At 38.7% G+C, this 26,123-nt stretch overlaps 1 protein-coding gene across 1 annotated transcript in view; it reads right to left on the bottom strand.

The window, feature by feature from the left end:
* Positions 1-919: 919 nt before the first annotated feature.
* The window catches only part of Yaf2 (YY1 associated factor 2), a 68,556-nt gene continuing 43,352 nt past the window's right edge, over positions 920-26,123 (bottom strand). Inside the window, 2 exon segments of the mRNA XM_005354491.3 lie at positions 920-5,012; positions 5,999-6,151. Coding sequence (XP_005354548.1) covers positions 4,775-5,012; positions 5,999-6,151 — 391 coding nt within the window. The 3' untranslated portion in view covers positions 920-4,774.

Raw genomic sequence — 26,123 nt, 5'->3', positions numbered from 1 at the left:
ACCGTGTGACACTCAGTGCACTGCAGACACCAAAATGAGGCCCCAATACTCGAGTGCAGACTTACAGGGGATGCATAAGGCCTAGGGGAATTTTCTCAGGAAAAAACCCCAGGTACTCCTTCCTCTCCCATTTCTGTGTCTTGTACATATTTCTATTGTTACAGGGATATCACTGCATTTATAGATCTCTAAAACGTGAATTCTGTATCTTCAATCTCTTTGTAATCAAACCTTGAAACAGTACCTAAAAGTCAAAGTATATTTAATAACTATCCTCAACTAAATAACACTAAAGTGACAAAAAATTAGATCAGCAAGCTCAGGGCAGCACTGAATCACAAGCTATGATCTGTGGAAGGATGCAGTACGCAGGGCGGGGGAGCTCAGCTGATTGGATGGGGCTAGCATTGAAAGCATGGATGGACTCACTGGATTCTCATTTTGATTCTCCAGAACCTACAGATAAAAAACAATAAATAAATAACCAGGACTTGTAACCCAGGACTGGGCAGTGGAGACAACCAGTCCCTTGGGCTCACTAGTCACTCAGTCTAGCCTACTTGATGAGCTACAGATCCATGAGAAACCTTACCTCAGAAAACAAGGCTAGAAAGTTAGGTCAATGGTTAAGAGCCGATCTTCTTGCTCCTGCAGAGGACCCAGGTTTGAGTCTCAGCACCTAAATGGTGGTTGACAACTTTTTAAACTCTAGTTCCATAGGATCTAACATGATGGTACACATGCATACATGCAGGCAAACACTCATACATATAAAATAAAACCAAACACAGGCACACACCTATAATACCAGCACTTAGGAAATAGAGGCAGGCAGATCTCTGTACTCCATGAGTTCAAAGCCAACCTGGTATACACAGTGAATTCCAGAACAGTCAGGGAGACATAGAGAGACCCTGTCTCAAAAACACATTTTTAATTAAAATTTTAAAAGAAAAACAAAACATGGTGGATAGAGCCTGAATAACAACACTGGCAGCACCTGCACAAACATACTTTACACACACGTAACAGAAAATATAGGAAACATGTCTCAGAATACTGACACCTTTTGGAACTACTGATTTTTCCAGAGTTATCTAGTCTTTTTATAGCATTTCGAATGGTCAAAAATTGGCCAATCTCATAATGGCCGGATGATCTACACAGACTACAGTCTCATTAGTACACTGAAGTAACATTTAAATGATCTGGGCTAGTAAGTATGTGTGTTCAGAACAGTTTTTATATAAAGAAAACTTGTCTGCAGTAGCTTACAGTGCACTAACTTGATGAAAAGCAGTCAAAATTATTAAACACATGGCTGCCCTACTTAGCAGCTTGTGCTGAGGAAGCTGTTTATGATTAATTATGAGGATGACTAATCACTGCGTGTCACTAACATGCCCGCAGAGACGAGTCCAGAAGCCCGGCCACCCTGACACCCTTCCTACTGCCTCTTCCCTGTGATCTTCCTCCCTTTCTTACATGCCAACACTCTTCCTCACCTGCGCTTAGTAGAGCTTGTTCTCACTCTCATGTCGAGCAAAGCCTTCCTTGCTTCCTGCTTTCTGTACTGCTCACTGTTTGCCTTTGGCTATTTCTGTCACTGGCTTTTCTGAACTTCAACTTTTTACATTCTTTGCTCCAGGCTTCTGCACAAGTTGAGAAGGTAAACAGCACAAAGTCAAAGCATTATCATTTTACTGCTATCTCGCCCCCCCATTCTCAACTGTAAAGTCACACAACAGATCCCTTTCTGTGACTAGCTCCTATACCAAATCCTCACAAAGATCCTCAAAGAGGTAAGCGCTAAGAAAGTATAATAAGAAACTCAAGCCATTTACCATTATATATACAATATGGCAAAGTACATTCTTTTGGGCACTGAGGATTTATACCTAAAAGAAAGATGACAAACGCTGTCACCTTTAGTTAATTTTATTCCTCCTATTACTATACTTCATCTGGACTGTTGTCACTATAATCTTAGAAAAGCACTTAATAAAATCTTAATTAAACCTTAATTAAAAGCTTTAAGCCATTAGGTCATCAATCCCCACAAAAGGTTTTAAGAGTGTCTATTCTTGTGGGCTTCAAAGTTCACTTTCATTTCTGCTTATCTCTAAGGTAATAAACTGAAAAATACCCAAATTCTTTCAGGGTGGAATCCGGTTAAAAGAACCCACTGCTGATGGGGCTGGAGACACAGCTCAGTGGCCAAGAGCACCTGCTGCTCTTGCAGAGGACAAGAGTTTGATTACCAGCACCCACATAGGAGCACACAATTGTCTATAACTCCAATTCCAAGAAATCCAAAACCTTCTTCAAAGCTCCGCAGGCACTAGGCATGCACATGGTGCACACACATGTATTCAAAGCAAAACACTCGTACACATAACTCAAAAAACATAAAACAATCCACCGAATAAAACTACATTACAAATTTACAAAACAGCTACGAATATACCCTAAGCCCTGCTGAGTAGTCTTTTGCATATTTTAACATCAAGTGCATGTATAAATGGAATCTGCATGTCTTCCTGATATGAAGTATATCTGAGGTAGAGTGAAATAAAGGAAGATGAAAGGAAAACAAAATCCCACTAGACTGCACAGTTCCTCTCTCCAGTCTCACCTGTTGAGTACTGGCTTCTCAGAGTGAGCAAACACTGACAATACTGCTCTCTTAGATTACCTAAGAAGCACTGAGATGATCTGGTTATAAAAATGTATTAATAGCATTTTACCTATACTGATAGAGTGTGCTAGAGAAATGTTAAGGATCTTAATGGGTTAACATTCACTCCTCCCTAGGACCACATGCATCAGATACAGCCATCACTCCCCCACTTTTCCGATGGGAAGAAAGCTAGAGAATGTACAGTATTCACTCTAGAGGAGGCTCAAGCAGCAACCAACAGTCTGCCTTCCACCAGCACACGGGTGAGTTCAACCTACTCAGGTAACACCTCACCTTTTCTCATGCTCTTCTTTCTTGCAGAGAAATTGAAAATATATTACGAAAATATATGATCACTATAAGATATATTGCCTTTACTTATTTTGTTTTAGGAACTAGAGTATTTCCCCATTACAAGTATTTAAAACTGGATACACTGGACATTTATACATGAAAAACAATGCAAAAATAACATGTTTGAAAAGAACATAGCCAGACAGTTGGTATTCCATTGAAGTATCTTAGAATAAAACAAGTTTTACATCTTCATTTAACAACACTGAAGAATGAGGTATTGAATGTTTTCATCACAGACGTTTACTGCATGAAATAAACTGTATTCACACTAGCATGTTACAGGAGTACCACTGTGCCAATAGAAGGCACTGCAATGGAACAGAGTTACATTGCCATGAGAAACCAAATATTACAACTTTCAGAGTCCACAGTTTTATTTTTCATTCAAATGTTATCATGGCATCTTTTATGTGATAGGTTATATTCAAGTTACGTATTGTCTTTAGGTTGATTTACATTTCAGAAGTCTTATAGGGACTTAATATCTATATATTAAGCAAATGGCTAGAGAAAAGAGGAGAATTTAATAGAATTTAAGATGTAGCATGTGGTTTCTAAGATAGATTTTCAAATACAACATAACACACTTCATTTAGTTGTAAACAAAATGCAAAATCTGAAGTCATAAAAAATATTTTATTGGCAATCTTACATAAGTGAGTGGGGCTGTAAATACTTTTATTTCAAGATATTGATAAATGCATAAATTAAAGGCTGTATCTGGAAATAGAGTACTATGGTTTTCATATGAATTGTTCTATTTAATAAAAGGCCAATTAAACTGATCTAAGATCAACCTCCTGGTTCTGTGCAATAGTCACCATGTTTATGTTAATTAGATTCACATGTCTATGACCGTGGATAGGTTTGGAACAAGGAAACAGTGTTAAACTATCATTAAGTTAAAGCCTTTCCAAGTATGGCAAGTTCTTTTCTGTTTCTGCCAGATGCTTATACTTCTTTAACTTTAATGTCTTAGAGAATACAGGAAAAACCAGTGTTCAATGACAACAGCACTAAACCTGAATTAGAAAGCTAAACGATCCATTTTTTATTGTTTACAATTCTGCTAGTAAACATTACAATAAATTGATGCTTTGAAAAAATAAGCAAACTAAACAAACATAAACTGTAAAATGGATAAAACATAATTCAGAAACAATAATTTAGTAAGAACATGTCAAACACATTGGCAAAGGTTCATACAAATTCTTTATTTAATAACAACTTTCCTATTTAACCACACCAAGTACCAGCAGGTGCATTAAGAGGATAACCATTAAGAAAATCCTGTTGCAGCCATAGTTGATTAAGTTGATCTCTGACTTGCATACATATAACTATTTGTTTCACAATTCTCAAATAATACATATTTAGGCAGCTTGCACTATGTAATAAAAAATTTAAACTCATTACATGCCGATAGTAGAGAATTCAATAATTATGTGTTAGAATTCACTAAACTATAAGTGAAAATAGACTTACCAATAACACTGCATAATGAATAATTCAACCACATTTTCATGGCATTTAACACCAGAGACCAAAATGTTAAGTCTGGAAACATTTGGTAGCTTACACTGCAATAAAATCTAATAAGTCCTGGCAAATTCATATTTCATGTAAAACTCAAATTATAGGTTATGCATGAATGTGTCTGTCATGAAAATGTGGTAGTTCTTGGCATAATCTGTATTTCCATGGGAGGACAGGCGTGACTAAGTGGAGCAAGAATGCTTAGTGAGACTCTCCATTCAGGGATGAGGCTTCTCCCCGAGGTGAGGAGGACCTGGACACGCCCCGCTCAGTGTTGTCGGAGCTGCAGCTGCTCTGGCTGTGCTGATCCCCAGCAGCAGCACTGGATGCTGGCGCTGACTTTGCTTTCTCCTTAAAGTCTGTAATAATGACTGTTAGATCTCCAACAGTGACTTCCAAATGCTGAGCACTACTCCGATCCACATTTTTTAATCTTGGTCTAAACACACACACAAAAAAAAACAACAATGAGTTTTTTAAGCAAGCTTCTCCCAGTATCAAATTTCTGAGAACATACTAAATACCAAGCAAAGTTATAAAATGAGTGAATCTCTGTTTAAAGCAATTCATGTGTAGTAAACCACAAACGTATCACAAAATATTTCAACACATTGACATTGACCAAACAAAATCATTCATCAACTTATAATATGACAGATGACTGACAGCCCAGATATAATGGTTTAACCATGCTTTAACATCATACTGAAGTTTGCAGGCAGCTTAAGAATTTTATTCCAATAGATGTCTTACGGCAACAAAGACACAACTGCACCCCAAAGGCAGATGATACAAGCTAAGACTGGGGACTGGAGAGACAGCTCAGTGGTTACGAGTACGGGCTATTCTTCAAGAGGACCCAGGCTTGATTCCTAGCATCTCCATGGCAGCTCACAATGCTCCTAACTCTAATCCAAGGGATGCGACATATTCCTCTGACCTTTGCAGGCACCAGACATACACAGTGCACAGACATATATGTAGGCATAGCATTCACACACATAAAACAATAAATCTTTAAAATAACAAAATAAAAGTAAGGCTAGGCTACCCTCTCTCTCCATTGCTGTACACTGACTGTTACATGATCCACAACCATGATACTGGTCAAAAGTCATGCAAATATCCACTCATGGTTCTGAATAAGTTTCCTGAATTTCAAGTACCTCTTCTTTTTAATGAAAAAGACATAAATTTATGTCTTCTAAATATCTACTAAAAGAGAAAGCTTCTTCACATTTAAGATAATATTTTGACCTTTCCTGATTTCCAACATAACTTTCATGCTCAGAAAATGTTTATGATATTTTATATTGAGATAAAATAGCTTACTTTCACTCTGCTTATAAGGATAAGATCAAAGTTAAAAAAGAATAGTGAATGATTATTTTTATTCTTTGAAAAGTACACAAAACACTTTCTTACCTGGTTTTTTTATGACAATTCTTTTTGCTAGTTGCTTCCTTCTCACTTTTTTCTTTTTCTACTTTATCTTTCTTCTCTTTCTTTGACTGGGTAGGGGGCACAAACTGCTGAGTAACCTGCTGTGCGACCAGCTGGGAGACAGGTCGAGGTTTCCTGTATTCAGTAAAGAGAAAGGCTTTTATTATAACTTAAAGATACACATTCTTATAAAGAATAGCATGTTATGAGGATATATTTTTATGAAGATTTCAAGTATAAAAGTTCCTTGTCTGTGAAATATAGATTTTCATTCCTTTTCAACAAAATAGAACAAACTATCATAACAGTTCAAATTTTAAGTCCAAGATATATGGTCAAACCATTAGAATATAACTGTATATAATAAAGGAACATGTGACATTATTTAAGATGTATTATCTGAGAAAATAAGGCACGTATAATAATAAACATGAATTTTAGACATTTAACACAAAAGCTTATACTTTAGTTTCTGTTGCCATCAGGGTTGAGACTAAAGGACAGGGCCTCACACATGCAACGTGTAAGCTAAGGCACACCCCAGCCCCAAGAAGGTGTTTCAGCCCATCCTTTCTCCTGAGAGAAAGACCTAAGTCTCTATGGTAACATCAATTTGTTCCCTCTCTAGAATCCTTAATTAATTAATTCATTCACTGATTATGTGTTTACTGTCAAATTCATTACTGAAATCATAGACTCCTGTCTCTGGCTACAATCTTCCTATGAGTTTCTGATGCTGGAATACGGCAATTCTCTGAGGTTTTCTGACTTCCACATTTTAAAGGTACCTTCTAAAAAAACTACTGCAGCACTTATTTCAGGATACATATCTGGCTTTTCCTTTGGATGCAAGAATGAGGAAGGATCCTATCACTCCAGATCAAGGACCCCTCTAACTGTGACAGAGCTTGGGCAACTGAGGTAAGATTAAGAAAAAACAATCTCTTAAATTCCTAAAAAATAAAGAAAAATAAAGGAGGAGGACAACAAGGAATGGAGAAATATGGGCAAAACAAAAATATATTTAACACATGTTTTATAAATGATGGTAACTTTATTGCCTAGAAAATCCTATTCTAGAAAAGCATAAAACCCAAAGAAGCAACTTAGACTAGACAGTATTAATTAATATTACCCAACTGTGTATGTAGAGGAGCAGAAGGGAACACTTGAGAACACTAAACATTCTCCTGTGGCCTCGAAAAAAAAAACAAAAAACCCAACACACGTTTTCCTTCCTCGGTAGGTCCTAGCGCACAGTGTGTGTGCATATATGTGGGCAGAGTATAACATGTAGAAAGGAGAACAAGAAAGGGTCCACATAGTAGGTAATGAGGAAGCAGTGAACACAGGGAAGAGCATCTGAGTCCTGAAAGAAGACAAAGCTAATTGTTATTCTTGTTTCAACTCTTGTCATGGTTATGCCTTGATACAGTGCAAAATCTAACATGAAGCTTCACAACTTCAGAATGGCTATTCTAACTGTACAGAAATTCATTTAGATGTTCAGACGTTTGATCTACCTAATTTGGGAATGTACTTTTTTATTTGCAAGTTCTTTCTTCTTTCTGTTTTGTGCCAGGATTTGCACTATGTAGCCTGGGCCATTGTGGAACTTACTATATAGACCAAGCTAGCCTCAAACTCAGAGATCCGATTGCCTCTGCCTCCCAAATTTAATGGGATTAATATGCAAGTTTTTTTACAGTAAAGTTTAAATTAAAAATTTATTTTTAATAAATGCTATCCTATATTGGACAGAGAATTATTTTAAATCTTCCATGTCTTTTTTAATTATAGCAGGACAAAAAATAGGGAATGAGAAAATATTGCATAATCAAACATTAAAAGTTTGAAGGCTAGCAGGGAATATATAAGAAGCATGAGCGTAAAACAAATTTCAGGAAATGGGTTGTGATCATTTAGAGCCTGGAAACATACCAAAGATAGTCTTACACTAATTTTAAAAATAGGTTTGAAAGAAATCAGGGTTCAATGTCTAGAATGAGTTCACATTGACAGTGCTTGAGGAGACGATTCCATGAGTCAGGTGCAGAGGAAATGGTTCCATGAGTCGGGTACTTGTTGTGTACCTGAGTTCAGATCACCAGCACTCAGGTAAAAGCTCGACATGCCTCCTGACACACCTGAAAAATCCAGTGCTGGTGATGAGAACAGATATGGATGACAGCTAAGGCTTGTTGGCATCAGCCTAGCAAGTTTCTAGGTTCAGTGAGAGAGCCTAATTCCAAGGACTAAGGCGAGGGTTGGGGAGATAAGAAGGCTAGAGGAGAACACTACACATCCCCATGGCCTCCAAGGACAGGCCTGTGTGCATCTTCACGTACATATACACATGCATAGACCACACTTGCAAAACAGTTGCACATATGAAAGTGACTTAACGGTAGTGTGTTTAATGGTTAGCTCTGTTAAGGGAAAGAACACAACAAGGGTTAAGAGAGTAGTCCATATATTAAAGCAATATCAGAATTTTCTGGAAGGCTTTTTGTCTTGCCAACTCCTTCCTCCATAATTTCTGATTCAGTAACTTCAGGGTGGAGACCAAGAATTTGCATTTCTGACTAGTTTTCAAGTAATGTTAACCTTACAGACACTGGGATGTTGTATGAGAAAATGCCTCCTGGACAGAGAACTCACGACAAAGTACAGACAACAGACACCACCAAAGTTCAATTTAGTGAACCAATGAATGAACTTTATTGGGGTTGTGTACAGGAATATAGGTGAGGGTTACTTACAGGAGCAGAAATGACTCAAAGGCAACTGCATCACCAAAGCCCACACCAGCATAGGTAACAGTTCACAAAGCTAGGACCTGGAGCACAGTACAAAGCTTGCAGGCAGCTCAAAAGGTTAGAGAGTGTCCTTTCAAGGAGCCTCAGTTGCTCTAACACTCTACCAGGCGACTGGGACGGTTTCTCTTTCTTCCAGGAAGCTGATCCAGTCTCAGAGTCAGAGGAGGAGTCATAAGACATGTAGGAAATCCTGGGACTGTTTCAGCAGAAAGCCCCAGACCGCTAAGAGCAGCAGTGGAATGAAGAATGCTACACCGACAGCACCCGAAAGAAAGTTAAGGGGTATTAATTAGTCTTCAGAAACAGAGAGTCACTGGAGAAACTCAAACTTGACCAAGACTGAAGAATTTAGTCTAAAGCAAAAAGGTTCTACAAGACAAGAAAGTTGCTTGTTATCTCCTTTAGTAGACTAGGAAGAAAGGTATTCTTTTTTTAAATGCCATAGAAAAATAAACTGAGAAAGAGAAAATAAATAAATAAAAAGGTCTAATATAAAGAAGGATCAATGGACACCTGACTCTCTGGAGAGAAAAACCAAAAGTGTGTGGTAACTGATTAGCTGTGCCCTCATTACTTCTAACCAAGAGATACTCCTTAATCAAGAAATAAAAATTCTTGACTGCATGTAGCCAATATTCCACGGTTTAATACAATGATAGAAATATTAATGTCCCTGATGTGTGATTCTCCTCTGTACAATATAAATGTGTTTTATTACCATTTATTAATAAAGAAGCTGTTTTGGCCAATGGCTAAGCAGAGCAAAGCCAGGTGGGAAATCTGAACAGAGATATAGAGAGAGAGTAGGCAGAGTCAAGGAAACAACATGTAGCTGATGAAGAAGAAAGATCCCCGCCAAAACCTTACCAGTAGGTTAAAAGGATTGTACCAGCTTGCATTCCCACCAGCAATGCAGAAGTGTTCCCTTTTCTCCACAACCTCCCCAGCATAAGTTGTCATCAGTGTTTTCGATCTTGGCCATTCTTACAAGTGTAAGATGGAATCTCAGAGTTGTTTTGATTTGTATTTCTCTGATGACTAAGGATGTTGAACATTTCCTTAAGTGTCTTTCAGACATTTTAGATTCCTCTGTTCAGAGTTCTCTGTTTAGGTCTGTACTCCATTTTTTTATTGGATTATTTGTTCTTTTGATGACCAATTTCTTGAGTTCTTTGTATATTTTGGAGATCAGACCTCTGTCTGATGTGGGGTTATGAAGATCTTTCCCCATTCTGTAGGCTGTTGTTTTGTCTTGTTGACCGTGTCCTTTGCTTTACAGAAGCGTCTCAGTTTCACAAACTCCCATTTATTAATTGTTTCTCTCAGTATCTGTGCTGCTGGGGTTATATTTAGGAAGTGGTTCCCTGTGCCAATGCGTTCAAGTGTACTTCCCACTTTCTCTTCTATAAGGTTCAGTGTGGCTGGCTTTATGTTGAGGTCTTTGATCCATCTGGACTTGCACACTCCCCACTTTTTATGCATGAATAAAACAACTGTGCAACTCACAAATCTTACAAAATAGTTGCTACTTTGTCTTTTTTATTCTTCTAAGTCTTATGTATGCTTGACAGATATCCTCTCTCTACAATAATTATTCCTTGTGGGGGCAGGCAGGGTTAACCACTGTAAAAGTAAGCATCTATTAGTACAATATAATTTACATCATAAATCCATAAAGTGGAATCAGATCCTTTATTTTAAATGAACTATCAATCTAGAATATTCCTAAAGTACTACACTCTCAATGTAAAGAACAAAATATTTGAGAATATTATAGTTCAGGAGGCAAAACCAATGGAGAACTTATCAGGGGAGAATTTATCAGGGGAGAAATACAATGTTTCAGGCTATAAACAAATAATATTAGCTCTCTACTATGGTCCAGTAAGCTAGAAGTTAAGTAATGCACTCTTAATGTATACCTGGATATAAAGGGATAAGGAGCTGATAATCATGTAAGGAAAAGAAATGGTGGATCTATGAGAACAACAATGGCTTTCTCTAAATAATAGAACCAATAAACTTGATCTTGGGCATGCAAAATATTATGGCTGGAATGTAAAATGTCTCCCACTGACTCATCCTATGCTTGAACAACTGGTCTCCAGCTGGCAGTGTTGTTTTGGGAGACTATGGACACTTTTAAAACAGAAGTGGACAGAACCACTGGGGAAGGCTGTCAAGGTGACATTCATTTTTGGTTCTGGCAGGATGTGAAGAAGAGCCCAAGCTATGTGCTCCCTCTATGAATATGGACTGTACTATGAAGCCATGGGCCATTTAAACCTCTTCTCCGTTAAGTTGCTCTGTCAGCTGTTTTATCACTGAGTTTGCAAATTTTGTGAACTATGAGTGAAGCTGGCCATGGGGCAAGCAGAATTGTAGATAACTATCAGTTCTGTACAGTGTGCCTTTTCCTTTTAGACACCAGTGAACTTTCTATAGTATTCCTTGCCAGGCAGTGGTTGTACATGCCTTTAATCCCAGCACTTGAGAGGCAAAGACTCATTCTGTGAGCTCAAGGCCAGCCTGGTCTAGAGAGCAAGATCCATTTATTTTAAATGAACTATCAATCTACAAAACTACAGAGAAACCTTGTCTCCAGAAACAAAACCAAAAAACAAACCAAAACAACAAAAACAAAAAGCGATTCCTGAAAGAGACTCATGGCTTTTCAAGTGCTGAGAAAAAATGACAGCTGACTACTCAGTCTTAATCAGGACACTGATATCATCATCCGATGCAGGACTCAAGGAACACTACAGAAGAGGGAGCAGAAAGAGCGTAAGAGCCAGAAGACAAGGAGAGGACTAAGATATACTATTTCTATGCATGGTATGGCCATTGCAACTGCCCACAGCAGTTGTGGGAACCTACACTAGACCTGTACAAGAACAGGCCTCTTAACAGGCAGTCATGGATGGGAAAGGGGCCATCACTGCTGAACTACTGCTTACCAATGGCTCTTGTGGGATACAGAGTTAATTGCCTTCTTTTGTTTACCTATTAGAGAGCTCACCAAGTGCCAATACAGAGTTCCAAACCCAGAAGAGCCTGTTTAAACTCACTGTGTCACAAAACAAAACAAAAAAGTGTGGGAAAGGGATTTGTAGGGAGAAGTAAGGGCAAAACAGGGTAAGAGGGACATAAGAGAAGATACAGGGTGAGAGAATGCATTAATATGTACAAAACTGTCATATAATAATTTTTACAGTTTCTGAGTAATTTTATCTTTCTTTTATCATAGGCTTTTCTGGATGTATATTATATAATACTCAAATCAATTAATGACAACCTCTAAAAAGTAAGAGCATATTTTCTGTATAAAACTGACTTTATAGCCGGGCGGTGGTGGCGCACGCCTTTAATCCCAGCACTCGGGAGGCAGAGGCAGGCGGATCTCTGTGAGTTCGAGACCAGCCTGGTCTACAAGAGCTAGTTCCAGGACAGGCTCCAAAACCACAGAGAAACCCTGTCTCGAAAAAACCAAAAAAAAAAAGAAAAAAAATAATACTCCATTGTTTTATTTCTGTTCTAATAGTAAGGGTCACATTTCATTTGAAGACTGTAACTTTATCCCAAAATTCTAGGACTATTTAATCTGATTCAACTTTGAATGAAAAGGGGAGAACGTGGGGGAACAAACTGATTAAACGAAATTAATTTCTCTACTACTCTTTAGATGCTGAATGAGCTTCAAAAATCCTTCATTGTCATCAAGAGCGACACAGTTTCTAATCGTCCTTCAGGATGTCTAGAGAGGCACAACTCCACCATGCAGGCATTGTCTGCCCAGAGTGATCATGAGAAAATGTGACTGACCTCCCTTCTACTTGATGAGAACATTCTGCTGAATGACACAGTAGGCTCGTTAACTCAAAAAGTGAAATAATTTTTTTCTTTTATTTGGAATGGGGCTCCATGTATTCCAGGATGGCTTCAAATTTACTATGTAGTTAAAGATGACCTAGAACACCTCATCCCCCAGAGTGCTGGGATTATAGGCATCTACCACTATGCCAAATTTATGTAGTACTGGAGATCAAACCAGGGCTTTGTGCATGCTACACGCTTTACCATTTGAGCTATATCCCTAGCCTTTAAATACATTGTAAAAAATCTGTAGGTTCATGTGTCTAACATGGAGCAGGTATACTGATTTACCATAATATACAAAAGGGAGTTGCAATGGTTAGTTTTTGTCAATATGAAACAAATTAAGAGTCATCTAAGAGGAGGGAACCTCAACTGGGGAAACAGCTTCCATCAGATTGGCATTTTCTCAGTTGCTAATTGAGGTAGGATGGCCCAGCCCATTGTGGACAGTTCCATGCCTGGGCAAATGAGCTGGGCTGTATAAGGAAACTAGCTGAGCAAGCTAGGGCAACAAATAAGCAGCGCTCCTCTGCAGTCTATGCTTCAGGTTTCTGCCTGGAGCTTCTCTCCTGCTTTCTCTTGATGATGGACTACAGATTGTAACACTAAACTCTTTCCTTCCAAAGTTGCTTTTTGTCATAGTGTTCACCACAGAAATACAAAGTAAACTATGAGAGGAACTCACAAAAGGGATAGGATGGGGATGCCAACAACCACAAGGAAGCCAGGTGTGTAATAAGCATCCATAACCAGCACCGGAACCAACATTTGGGAGGCTGTAACAGAAAGATCCTGAGTTCCAGGCCAGCCAGGGTTCTCCAAACAAAGAAATAAGAGTATTTTTTAAAGGAAAAATAAATTTCATTAAGCATTCAATGGGTATTTAAATTTTACATGTTATACATGTGAGAAAACAAAAGGATTATCAGAGAGATAGAAGGGACAAAAAGAAGGCGGTAGAAGAGGATGTCAGGAAGAACAAAGGGTAATATAAATATAAGAAAATGTCATTAGGTAGCTCATCACTCTGATAACTTTAGATATTAATTCAGGGCTAGGGAGATAGCTTTAGCATATGAAGAGCATCTGCTGCACAAGCATGTGGACTAGAACTCAAGTCTTCAGCACCCACATTAAAAAAAAGTCTAGTGCGGCCACCAGTAACCATAATATTGTGTGGCCGGAGACAAGATAATCACTGGGGCTGCTGCAGGCAGCTTAGAGAGTGAGAGACCACGACTCAAGGGAATACGGTGGAGAATTAGAGAATAGCACCCAATATCTCCTCTGGCCTCCAAATATATACACACACACTGGCCCACACTCCCAAAACACTAATTTGAAAAAAATGATAAACACTTAAAATGATGCTTTAATTAGAGAAACTATGAAAATATGTTATAAACAGATGAAATATCATTCTTTAATCATTACTGTGTCAAGAAAAAAACTTTATTAAGGCTTTTTTGAATAATATAAAATGTAATAAACCTATCTTATTCCATAATAGTTTTGAAGATATATGACTGTCCTTCTGTATTTACAGAGCACTGATTCTAAGACACATTACATATACTGAAAGGCTATTAAAATCCATAGACATGGGAAGTCCTTTATATAAAATGGTATAATATCTACATGCAATATGGATATACCCTGTTGTATACTTTAGAAAATTACATATAACCTATGTTACCTTATAACATACAAACACTGTGTGAATAATCATTATGCTATATTGTTTGGGAAATAACAGGGGAAATGTCTATACATGCTTGCAATACAAGCAATTTTTTCCCTCGAAAAGTGACTGTAATTGGTGTTTAATCCATGCATGTGAAAACTGACTGGAGGGAGTGGGTGAAATAGACCTGAAATCACTATTGATTTTATTTGTTTGTTTTCCTTAGTGGTGCGGGGGATCAAAGGTAGAGCTGGCTCACATATGTTAAACACATGCATCCCTACTTTGAAATCCTCCCCACCTCCTAGGAAATCACTCTACTGCTGAGCTCTATCACTATCCCTCTTTGCACTTTTATTTTGAAACAGTCTCACAAAGTGTCCTAACCTGATCTTAAACTCATTCTGTGGCTCATATGGGCCTTGAACTTGTGGTTCCATAGGCAAAGCCTCCAGAGTAGCTAGGGTTACACACCTATGTAGTTAGGCAGGCTTTCTTTCTTTTTTCCTTTCTTTCTCCCTTTCTTTCTTTTTTAATATCTAACTAATTATAAATCTACAAGGAATATATTCATCTTGTAAAGGCTGTTTTTTATTTCAAATATACTTATTATAAATTTCTACCTGATCTTTACTTCCATTTCTTCCCATACATCTATCATTAAATACTTTACTTTCAAAACTCTTTTTCAATTTTAAAAACAGGGCAGCCACTTTCTTTGCTCAAAAATAACCAAATGTTTTAATTTTTTGTTCTTCATTATTACTATAAATTTAACAATGCCAGAGTATAATTTTTAGATACTTTTTATTATTTTTTAAAAATTTAACACAGGTATACAATATATTTTGATCACATCCACTCCCTACTACTTCTCTCCAATTCTCATGGTCTCCCCCAAGCTCTTGCTTCCTACTTCAGACTTCCCTTCCCTCAACCTGGAGCTGCCCATATGCACGTGGATGTGCGAGCAGGAGCCACAAGCAATTGGCACTGGAGGTGGGAAAGAGGAGAGAAAGCTATTTTTATCATTTTAACTCATTTATTTTTTGTTGTGGTAAGATTTGACAGTGAAAGTGTAAACCCACTGTGAAGTCCCAAAGTTTCAAAATGGCTACTTGAACTGCACAGTTATTTACTGAGATACACATACTGGGTTTTTTTTTAATTTGCAAGTTTTATAATAAATTTTTAGTAAAATTTTAAAAAAGAAACACATTGCTCACTTAGGAATTCATGCGATGGAGAAAAATAGTCTAGTATACTGTCACTTGAAGACTTGCAGTCCAATAGTTCCCTGCTGTAGTCTACTGCAGCACGATCATCACAGGTGTGGGTGTCAATCTCTGCATCAACCTTTGACTCATCTAATGGCTGTGAAACACCTTCATTTGTCCACTTTCTTCTCTTTATCTCCATGGAAAGATAATGCTCTGACTTTCATCATGTTTAAGAACCCTGAAGGACAGACAGAACAAAGACTACAAAATGATGACCAGCCAGTCATGCTGCCACACGTCTCTATTCCCAGAGGCAGGCAGATCTCTGAGTTCAAGGCCTACCTGTTCTAAACAGTTCCAACATAGCTAGGCTAAAAAGTCCTTGTCTTTTCCAAGCCCTTGCAACAAAATAAAAAATAAAAAACCCTGCCCCCCCCCCAAAAAAAAGATTAGCCTTCTTTACTCCCTTGAAATTGATATAATAGCACTGAGTTATTCTACAACCATGTCTTCCTGTTTGGGTGACTGCATTGTCTTACTGTCTTTGTACTTTATTAATTACTTATAAGAATAAAGTTGAGGCTGAGCAGTGGCGGTACACATCTTTAATCCCAGCACTCAAGAGGCAGAGGCCAGTGGATCTCTGTAAGTTCCATGCCAGCCTAATCTACAGATTGAGTTCCAGGACAGTCAATGCTATACAAAAAAACTTTGCCTCAAAAAAAAAAAATCAACAAAAGTTATCGTTGGAAAAATTGATATACAAAGATAAAATTATATTACATAAAATGTTATACATAACTAGACACTAAGAGTCCAAAAAGATATACAGTGATATTTTTAAAATAAGTGTTCTTGCTTGCAGACCATAAGGAAAGCATAAAATATAAAACAGTAGCCCTTAAATGGAACTGTTGGAAAAGACTCAAAACACAACTGGACCCAATTTAAGGACAAAACAATCATTAGTGGATCTGTTTGCTAGATCCACCACACTCATTCTGAGGAACACCAGCATGTCAGGAGGATCACTTTTCCTTAGCTCAGTGGTGAAGACATAAATGGCAAAGAGCAGAAGTTTAATGAATACTTACTGGAAATTTCTAGCTTCCCTTCTTGTCTTCATCATTTTACATAGTAATTTAAGTTTTTCTGATATAAAAAAAAAGTTTCCAAGACAACCAAGAAAAGTATCTTGAGTAAGAATTCATTTCTGGGAGCTAGGGATTTAGCTCAGTGTGAGAGCACTTGCTTAGAGCCAAGTGCAAGACCCTGGGTCCCACCTTCAGCACAGCAGAGGGTATGGAGAATTCATTAAGGTACTTGATATTAAACAGGACAAAGATGGAGCCATGTGACCCACAGGGTACCAAATGAGAATTGACTCCCACAAGTGTCCTTTGACTTCCACATGCACACATTCATGCTGCTTACATATGCGCGCACGCGCACGCACGCACACACACACACACACTGAAATGTAAAAATTCATTCTCGACTGGTCTCTGGAAGCTCGGCTTAGCTGTGGATCTAGTCAAAGAGAAGGAGAAGCAGTAATATGAGCAAAGGGGTCAAGACCATGATGGGGATACCCCAGAAACAGCTGACCTAAGCTAGTGGAAGCTCACTGACTGCAAACTGATAGTGGAGGAACCTGCATAGGACTACACTAAGCCCTCTGAATGTGGGGGACAGTTGTGTGGCTTGGGCAGTTTGTGGGACCACTGCCAGTAGGACCAGGATTTATCCCTAGTGCTTGAACTAGCTTTTTGGAACCCATTCTTTGTGGAGGGATACCTTGCTCAATCTAGATATGGGGGGAGGGCCTTGGTCCTGGGTCACAGTAATGTGTCAGACTTCGTTGACTCTCCATGGCAAGACATACCCTCTCTGAAGAGTAGATGGTGAATGAGGTGGGGGAAAGGAGGGGACGGAGTGGGAACTGGAATAGGGATGTAAAATGAGAAAAGATTATTTTTCAAAATTAAATTAATTAAAAAAAGAATTAATTTTCCTTTTCTCTATTATTTTTTTTCCTGAAAACTGAACCCAGGGCTTTGTGCATGATGGGAAACACTGCACTGAGCTACATCCAGCCACTAATAAAATTGTTAACATTTCTGAGGCTATAAAGCAGTTATCTCTCTCATTGTAACTCTCAAATTTCAACTTTTATTTGCCTATTTGTTTATTGATTTTAGCAGTCCCCAGGACTGAATCTACAGCCTGTGTACCCTTGCCAAACACTGGACTCCCAAAATACATTTCAGCTACTCTACTCTCAGGTAACTATAATAAATTTTACTTCTACCACATAAATTATACATACTAAAATTGTCAAACAAACCAAAAGCAAAGCACACCTTTCATCCTTTATCATATTAGCTCTCTGTGAATTGAGACACTATAGTATCACAATTGTCCCTCATTGTTCATGGTTAAGTACAGGCAAAGCTCAAAATATTACTTAAAAACTCCAGAAACAAAGTATTTTGAGATCATATTCATACTGCTTTTATTTCACCATATAAAACTCATCTATTTTATTATTACTATTAATCTCTTATTTTGCCTAATTATAAATTAAACTTTATCAGAGTGGCACTCTCTCTGTGTGCACATACATGTACATGTACACACACACAAACACTGAACAGTGCATAGAGGGTGTGGTACTAACTAGGTATCAAGCATCCAGTAGGAGAGAATCTTGAGATTTATCTTTTATGGACAAAGAGTATGGCTGCAGTTATTAAGTCTTTTACCATAACTACTAGACTCATATTCTTTGTTTTTATTGACCTATATATTTTCTCCACTTCCCTCCTTTCTCCACCCCCAACTTCTATCCTCTCCCATGATCCCTACGCTCCCAATTTACTCAGATCTTGTCTTTTTCTATTTCCCATGTATATTAGAACCATGTATGTCTCTCTTAGGGTCCTCTTTGTTGTCTATGCTCTCTGGGATTGTGATTTGTAGGCTGGTTTTCTTTGCTTTTAATGTCTAAAAACCACTTACTTATGAGTGAGTACATGTGATAATTGTCTTTCTGGGTCTGGGTTACCTCACTCAATAAGATGTTTTCTAGATCCACCCCATTTGCCCACAAATTTCAAGATGTCATTTTTTTTTCCACAGTGTTGTACTCCATTGTGTAAATGTACAACATTTTCCTTATCCACTCTTTGGTTGAGGGGCATTTAGGTTGTTTCCAGGTTCTGGCTATGACAAATACTGCTGCTATGAACACAGTTGAGCACATGTCCTTGAAGACTCACATTCTTTTTTAAAGACATTCATTTTACATTTATGTTTATGAATGCTTAGATTGTATGCATGAACATGGTTTAAGTACATGCCTGCTGGATTGCCTGGAAATAGGGTTATGGTTGGTTGTGAGCCACTATGTAGATACAGGGAATCGAACCTTGATACTCTGCAAATCTAACAAGTGCTCTTAAGCTATTTTTCCAGTCCCTGCCTCACATTTTTTCTTCCTCCTACCTTCTCCAGTAAATAGTGTACTTATCTCTGTGTCTTTAACTTCTCCTTTCATGTAGACAAGTTCAAAGAGCAATTGCATGTATGTCTATAGCTTCAATTACCAATCAGAAACAAATATTACACAGTGATTCTACATCCTCTTTTTCTGACACTCTGGATGAATATATCTGTGTACCTGCCTACTAGGAGCATCTTCTCAAACTCTACTTGTTCATAACCTGATATCATATTGGACCTTACAATTTGCTATCCAGAAAAAGATCTCCATCGGTCCCAAAAACTCTTGGGCGGGGGCATGGGGCTAGCAATTTTATACTACTTTTGTTCTGTGATCAACTGCAGTTTAAGGTAATGTGGAATCTATTATCAGCCAAATGATCACTACATCATCAAACAGGATCCTCTTCTGGTTTGTTCTTTTGTTTGTTTGCAGTGCAGGGGATTAAATTCAGGATCTCTGCCTGCCAGACAAGTGCTCTACCACTGAGACATATCCCCAAAACAAGTTATCATTCTGTAGGATCAAGCAACAGGAATAGGACATTGCTGTCACTGAATTCTTTTAATTACTTGGTATGACATACATCCTCTTTCTGATTCCTTTCTTGTAGTTCGCTTCTTATAAGCTACTAGTCATTCCTTAAAAGGTGTTTTATTTCAGTTTTGATAGCCTTTCCTATAGAAGTACTCGTTAGTAACAACTGCAACTTTATTCTATTCAGAATCACTCAGGAGACATGTCTAAACATATCTGAGGTTGTTTCCAAGAGGTTGAACAGAGATAGAAATCCCACCAATGGGATAAAATGAATAAAAGCAAGCAGGATAGAAAGCACACTGTGCACCAGAATTCATCTCTCTCTTTGGCTATAGATGCAGTGACCACACATCATGCTCCTACAATGACTAGAATCACACTCAACCACATTTTCTGCCTTCACAGGCACCTTCAAAGTAACTATTTTCTTCCTCAAGTTACTTCCTCAACTGTTTTGTTACAAAAAGAAAAGTAACATTTTAGTGGACTTGGTTATAAAATGAAATGTCACACACTTAAACCTGTGTTAAATTTTGTAGTTGTGGCTATGAAAATAGAGACAGGTATAATGGCACCTGCCTGTAACCCGGGCACACCATGTGCTGAACTGAGCTACCCAGTGAGTCTGATGTTCATCTACTTTACACAGGGAGATTCTGCCTCAACAGTGAGGACCTTGTTAAGTAAGTTCTATTGCTGTGAAAAGACACCATAATCAAGGTGAACATATTTAACTGGAGGCTTGTTTACAGTTCCACAGGGTTAGCCCAACATCATGGTTGTAAGCATGGCACCTGGGCAGTAGTTGAGAGTTGCCTCCTGGTGCAGAGGTGGCAATATGGCGCACACAGAGGCAAAGGAGGAAGAGAGAATGAGTTTGACATAAGGTTTTGAAGCCTCAAAGTTCACTCCCAGCAACACACCTCCTCCACCAAGAACACACCTACTCCAACAAGGTCAAACCCCCTAATCCTTCTCAAATAGTGCCACTCCTGGTAACTAAACATTCAACTATATGAGCCTATATGGGTCATTCTTATTCAAATCATCACAATAAGTTTATACATGCCCACAAGCTCATTAAATTTTCAAAATAATGGTATTAAACTGAGAGATAAACAGGTACTTAATAAACCTGACAGATGAATGAAACGGTCCTTTAATTCTGAGTCTTCTGTTATTCCCTTTTCAAAGAAAAACTATTCTCTCAAAACAAGGTTATTTAACCCTATTATGTCGTGATAAGAAAGAATATTTGACATTTGTGTTGTTTCCAGCTTATATTCCACTTTAGGAAGGCTAAGCTACTCAGTTTCACCTGTTTTTCCTATAGAGAAAATTACTCTCCATCTCTTATTAAAATTTGGTCTAATATGTCTATCATTTTGTATCCAACAAAAACCAAAACATATTGCTTGGATAGGCACAGTTTTGTATGGCTAAACTCCAGTATGTGGGAGGCAGAGGCAGGAGGATCTAGAATTCAAGGACAGTCTGTAGTTAGCGAGACTGTCTTTAAAAAAGAAAGGCTCCTATAGTGGTCAGGGCAGATATTCATTAGGTTGCTCCCAGGCGCCATCCCACTCAGAAGGAATCTTTATCTCTAACATAAACCTGGGATCTGTTGTTTGCCAAGGTGTCACTGGGGGATGGGGGAAACTTAGAGGTTTCAAAAGACTCATGCCTTTCAAAATGTACTCTCTCTGCCACAGAGATCTCTGCTGGAACCGACCTAAATGCCTCCTTCTGGAACCTAAATGCCTCCTTCCTGAAGGTACCATACAAGCTTCCAAAGGAGGGAATCCCTACCCAGTTACAACACCTATGACCCACAATGACCAGCATGCCATGATAACCCTAAATAACAGGGTCAAATAGTGGCATGCATACATTGGCAGTAACCAACAGCTCTCTACTTGGACTTACAAACCACTCAACAAGAGGTAGAATACCATAGCTGGTACTAGAAACCTAATTAACAACTCAGTGATAGGGGAAGTCTATAATCACCAATCCCAGGAGATCCAATGCCTCCTTCTGGCTGCCAAGGGCACCAGGCATTCAGGTGGTGCAAAGATATACATGCAGGCAATACACACATACAAACATAGAAACACACTCACAAACATACATATACATAATGTATGAGACTACAATAAAAAAAACACCCCTCAATTAGACATTACTCTTCATTTCTAGACCAATTTCAACCTAAATAGCAAGGATTATCTGAAAAGTTTGTTACTGTTATCAATTCAGAAACCTATAGTTTTAATTAGACAACTCAGAAAATACAGTGCAGAAATTAGGAAAAGAAATATGCTAAATGAAGATACGATCTATAGTTCAAACTCATGAGCTGCTACAAGCCACAATATTGTACAGTAATTGCTCAAGCCATCTTTTCATGAGTGACTTATCAAAACCAAGGGATCTGCTAAATGCTAAACTAAAAGGCAAGGCTTTGGGTATGCCTGCTTTGTGAATAAGTGGCTGTCCTTTGCTGTAGATTTTTTGCTGTAGCTAACTCCCTTTCTGTTACATACTTGAAAACTTGAAAATTAATTCCCACAGTTCAGAACTGCTAGTTGGCCAGGCCTTGTTCCTCTCTCCTAGAGAAGCACAGAGATCTGTCTTCCTGAAATTATCTTTATCAGCAGGCATTTGGTCAGAGTTTAAGGTTCAGGCAAACTACATCCCATTTAAGATTTTCACAGATCTCCAAGGACATAGAATTACTACCTGCCCAAGCTGCTGCTGTTTTTATCCCACAATCAGAACAGCTGATAACAGTATAGGCCAGGACAATTCAGAGGCCTGAATCCCTTCTTTGTTTCTACCATTTAGAGCAGTAAGTCTAACTCCAAACCCAGGCCCACGGAAATGCAGTGTCTGGTCTATGTGCTACCTGATCAAGAGTCATCAGTTTCTCCCTGACTGTTTTTGTAGGCTGTTTTGTTACCTGATCCTATGCTTGCTGGGAGAAAAGCAGTAGCGCATTGATTTAAACAATCTGTGCCCTATTCATAATTTTACTGAAAATAAACCTTTTATCTACTACCTAAAAATGTAGCATAGCATACTAACCTTCCCCTGCAGAGTTCCCTGATGACTTAATCCCTCTTCTTAACTTTCTCCATTAAGGAGTTCACTGGACGTGCACTAGCCACTCCCACAGATATGTATATGTGTGTGTGTGTGTGTGTGTGTGTGTGTGAGAGAGAGAGAGAGAGAGAGAGACAGAGAGAGACAGAGAGAGACAGAGAGAGACAGAGAGAGAGAGAGACAGAGACAGAGAGACAGACAGAGAACCCTTATCTGATTTCCTATGGGGCAAAAGAATTCCAGTCCTGAAACCTGCTAGGGCTGGAGAAATGCAGGCTTTAAGGGTATATATGACTGGGAACATTTGTAATGAGGAGGACAAGGAAGAACGATGTAGAGCTAAGAACAATGTAGAACAAGGAGAACAAGAAAGAACAATGAAATGATGATTGAAGAGAGAGGAATAAAGAACTATGGATAGATGGAACCTGCTGAGAGTAGACTTCTTTACCCTCAGGTCTTCAGCCCTCCTTTAGCTATTTGTGGCATCTTTTATTGAACCCTGAAAGGGAGTCCTAAAGGCTACACCTTTTAAGGTTCTCTAAAATGAGCTCTGCAAAGAACAGAATAAAAAGCAGCACTACTTCCCCAGACCTGGTTTCCTGTAATATTGACTTAAATGCATTTTTTAACTTTATCAGAATGTGAACATACTTCCATATCCAGTATGTTCCAAGGATACCAGAAGACTGAGATACCTGGGGTACAATAGAATAATGTCCAACAGTTTGACACCGAAGTGAGCTGCCTAGAATTTGCATGGTTTCTCTTATATGTGGATGTTAGCTTTCAAACTTTTTGTATGTGTATTATAATCCAAATAACCACAGAGGTTAGGTACACAGTAAGGGGCAGAGAGGAGAGGATTTTATAAGAAAGAAGAAATAGCACAGGGTTATTTTGTGAGACAAGGAAGAACAAGAACAGGAGGATTAAAGGGGGGGGAGGGGGTTGAGAGAGCAGGGTAAAGGAGGGAACATGTGGAGGGACAACTAACACTGAAAACCTTTTGAAAACTGTGTATGTTCCTAAAATATATACGTATATGAAAGGATCCTAAATGTAGCCATCATACAATGGTGGAAACAAGGTCCCAACAAGACATCTTCTGCCACCACTAAAACCTCCAATGCCCAGGAGTATTTATTTGGTCAACACAGAATGAACTCCAGGGTTTCTTTGTTTTGTTGGGGAGGAGGTGCATGTTAAGTTAAGGAAAGGGGAAACATCATGAAAATATACTGTATGAAAAAATTAAATAAAAATTATGTGCAGCTTAAAAACATATTTCATATGCTGTCTTACAACACACATTAACAAACATTAAAGAAACAATTGTTCTTGAATGTTACCCTGGGTTTTCAGGCAATCCATGAAAACTTCATCCATGAAAAGCTTCAGAGAAAATGTGTGCAAGCAGTACCAAAAACTGACTGAGGTCCCAGGACCCCCAAGAGTACTTAGTCTCCTTCTCTTTGAACAACATGGCAATGCTATCTTCCAAAGTCCTGGTTAGAAAAAACACAAGAGCTCTTTGTCTTCTCCACCTTACTCTAACCTGGCTTCCCAGCTGCACAGTGGGTGTCAGCAACTGCTGCTTTCATTTCTCTGACTTCATTCCCTCTAAAACAGTGAGCTCACGCCTGATGCCATTCCCACTGTTGTATACTACCTCCACCTTAAAACAGCTCAAACTGTCAAATTACTAAAGACATGGTCAAATGGGACTTGTAAGTCTGGGTCACTTCTGTCTTATTCATCTGGATCACTTGCTCTTGAGAGCCAGCTGCTACATCTAAAGAGACTTACTTATCAGCCTTATGGAGATGCACACATGGCAAGGACTTAGACAGTCCTAGCAACAAAGTCAAGGTATGCGAGCCATCTTGGAAGGAGATGCCCCAGAGGTTAAGCCATTAGATGAACATAGTCTCAGCATCTTCTTTCCTGATTTCTTCCCCACCCCATCCTTCCTCCCCAGGATCTGACTAAACTGAATAACCTGGAACTAGTGATCGATCTTTTAAGAGATTGGGTTACAGGCATGGACCACCATAACTGACCTCAACATACAATAACTGTAGCTTCAAAATAAGTTAGAGCCTGAAAGAACAGTTAAAAACTAGGCAGATTAACCAAAAATGGGAAAATAAATATTCTAAAGAAATTTGTTGCAAAAAGTAATTATAAATCTGTTTACTAAAAAGATCTGAATGAGTCAGGGCAGTGTACATGCCTTTAATCCCAGCACTTGGAAGGCAAAGACGGGAGGATCTCTGTGAGTTCGAGGACAGCATAGTCTACGAAGCAAGTTCCAAGACAGCCAGGGCTATTACACAGAGAAACCCTGTCTCAAAAAACAAAATAAAACAAATCAATAAAAAAGCAATACTTCCTAATGTAGGAGAGGGAACACAACAGAAACAAAAAGCAGGGGGCTGGAGAGATGGCTCAATAGTTAAGGGTACTGACTACTCTCCAAGGGACCTGGGTTCAAATCTCAGCACCCACACAGCAGCTAACAACCGTCTGTAACTTCAAGATCTGACACTCTCACACAGACTTACCTGCAGGCAACATATCAATGCACATAAAAGTAAATAAATTTTTAAAAAGAAAGATAGAGCAATGGGAACACAGTTCTTCAGTGCACTTGGGTCACTCGCTCTGACATGTAGACATTGGCAGAAGAAACCAAAGGCATTCAAAAACATTTTAGAGCCGGGTGGTGATGGCGCACGCCTTTAATCCCAGCACCCGGGAGACAGAGGCAGGCAGATCTCTGTGAGTTCTAAATCATTTAACTTTTAATTCTGTCTTACTGTTTTGTGTGTATTTGTGCACATGCCATGGTGCCTGTGAAGGGCACAGGACAACTTATGGGAGAAAGTTCTCTTCTTTTATCGTATTGTTGGGCAATATTATTGTAAGGTGTGTTACTCTTGTTTATGGTGCATTTGCTTAACTCCGTGAAGCTGTGGTTCTCTGGCTGTCTAATACACCTGATGGGCTAACAAAACGTTGAATGGCCAATAGCAAGGCAGGAGCAAGGATAAGCAGGGCTGGCAGGCAGAGAGGATGAATAGAAGGAGAAACAAGAACAAGAAGGAACAAGAGAACAAGGAAAGGAGGACACCAGACTTCAGTCGCCCATCTGCACAACAAGCCACAGAGAAAGAAATAAAGAAAAGCATACAGAAATAGAGAAAGATAAAAGTCCAGGGGCAAAAGATAGCTGGGATAGTTTAAGTTAAGAAAAGCTGGCAAGCCGGACGGTGGTGGCGCACGCCTTTAATCCCAGCACTCGGGAGGCAGAGGCAGGCGGATCTCTGTGAGTTCGAGACCAGCCTGGTCTACA

Source organism: Microtus ochrogaster, chromosome 15, assembly GCF_000317375.1.
Source record: "Microtus ochrogaster isolate Prairie Vole_2 chromosome 15, MicOch1.0, whole genome shotgun sequence".
NCBI lineage: Eukaryota > Metazoa > Chordata > Mammalia > Rodentia > Cricetidae > Microtus > Microtus ochrogaster.
The sequence above is the reverse complement of the archived record's forward strand: the minus strand, read 5'-3'. Positions and strand labels throughout refer to the sequence as shown.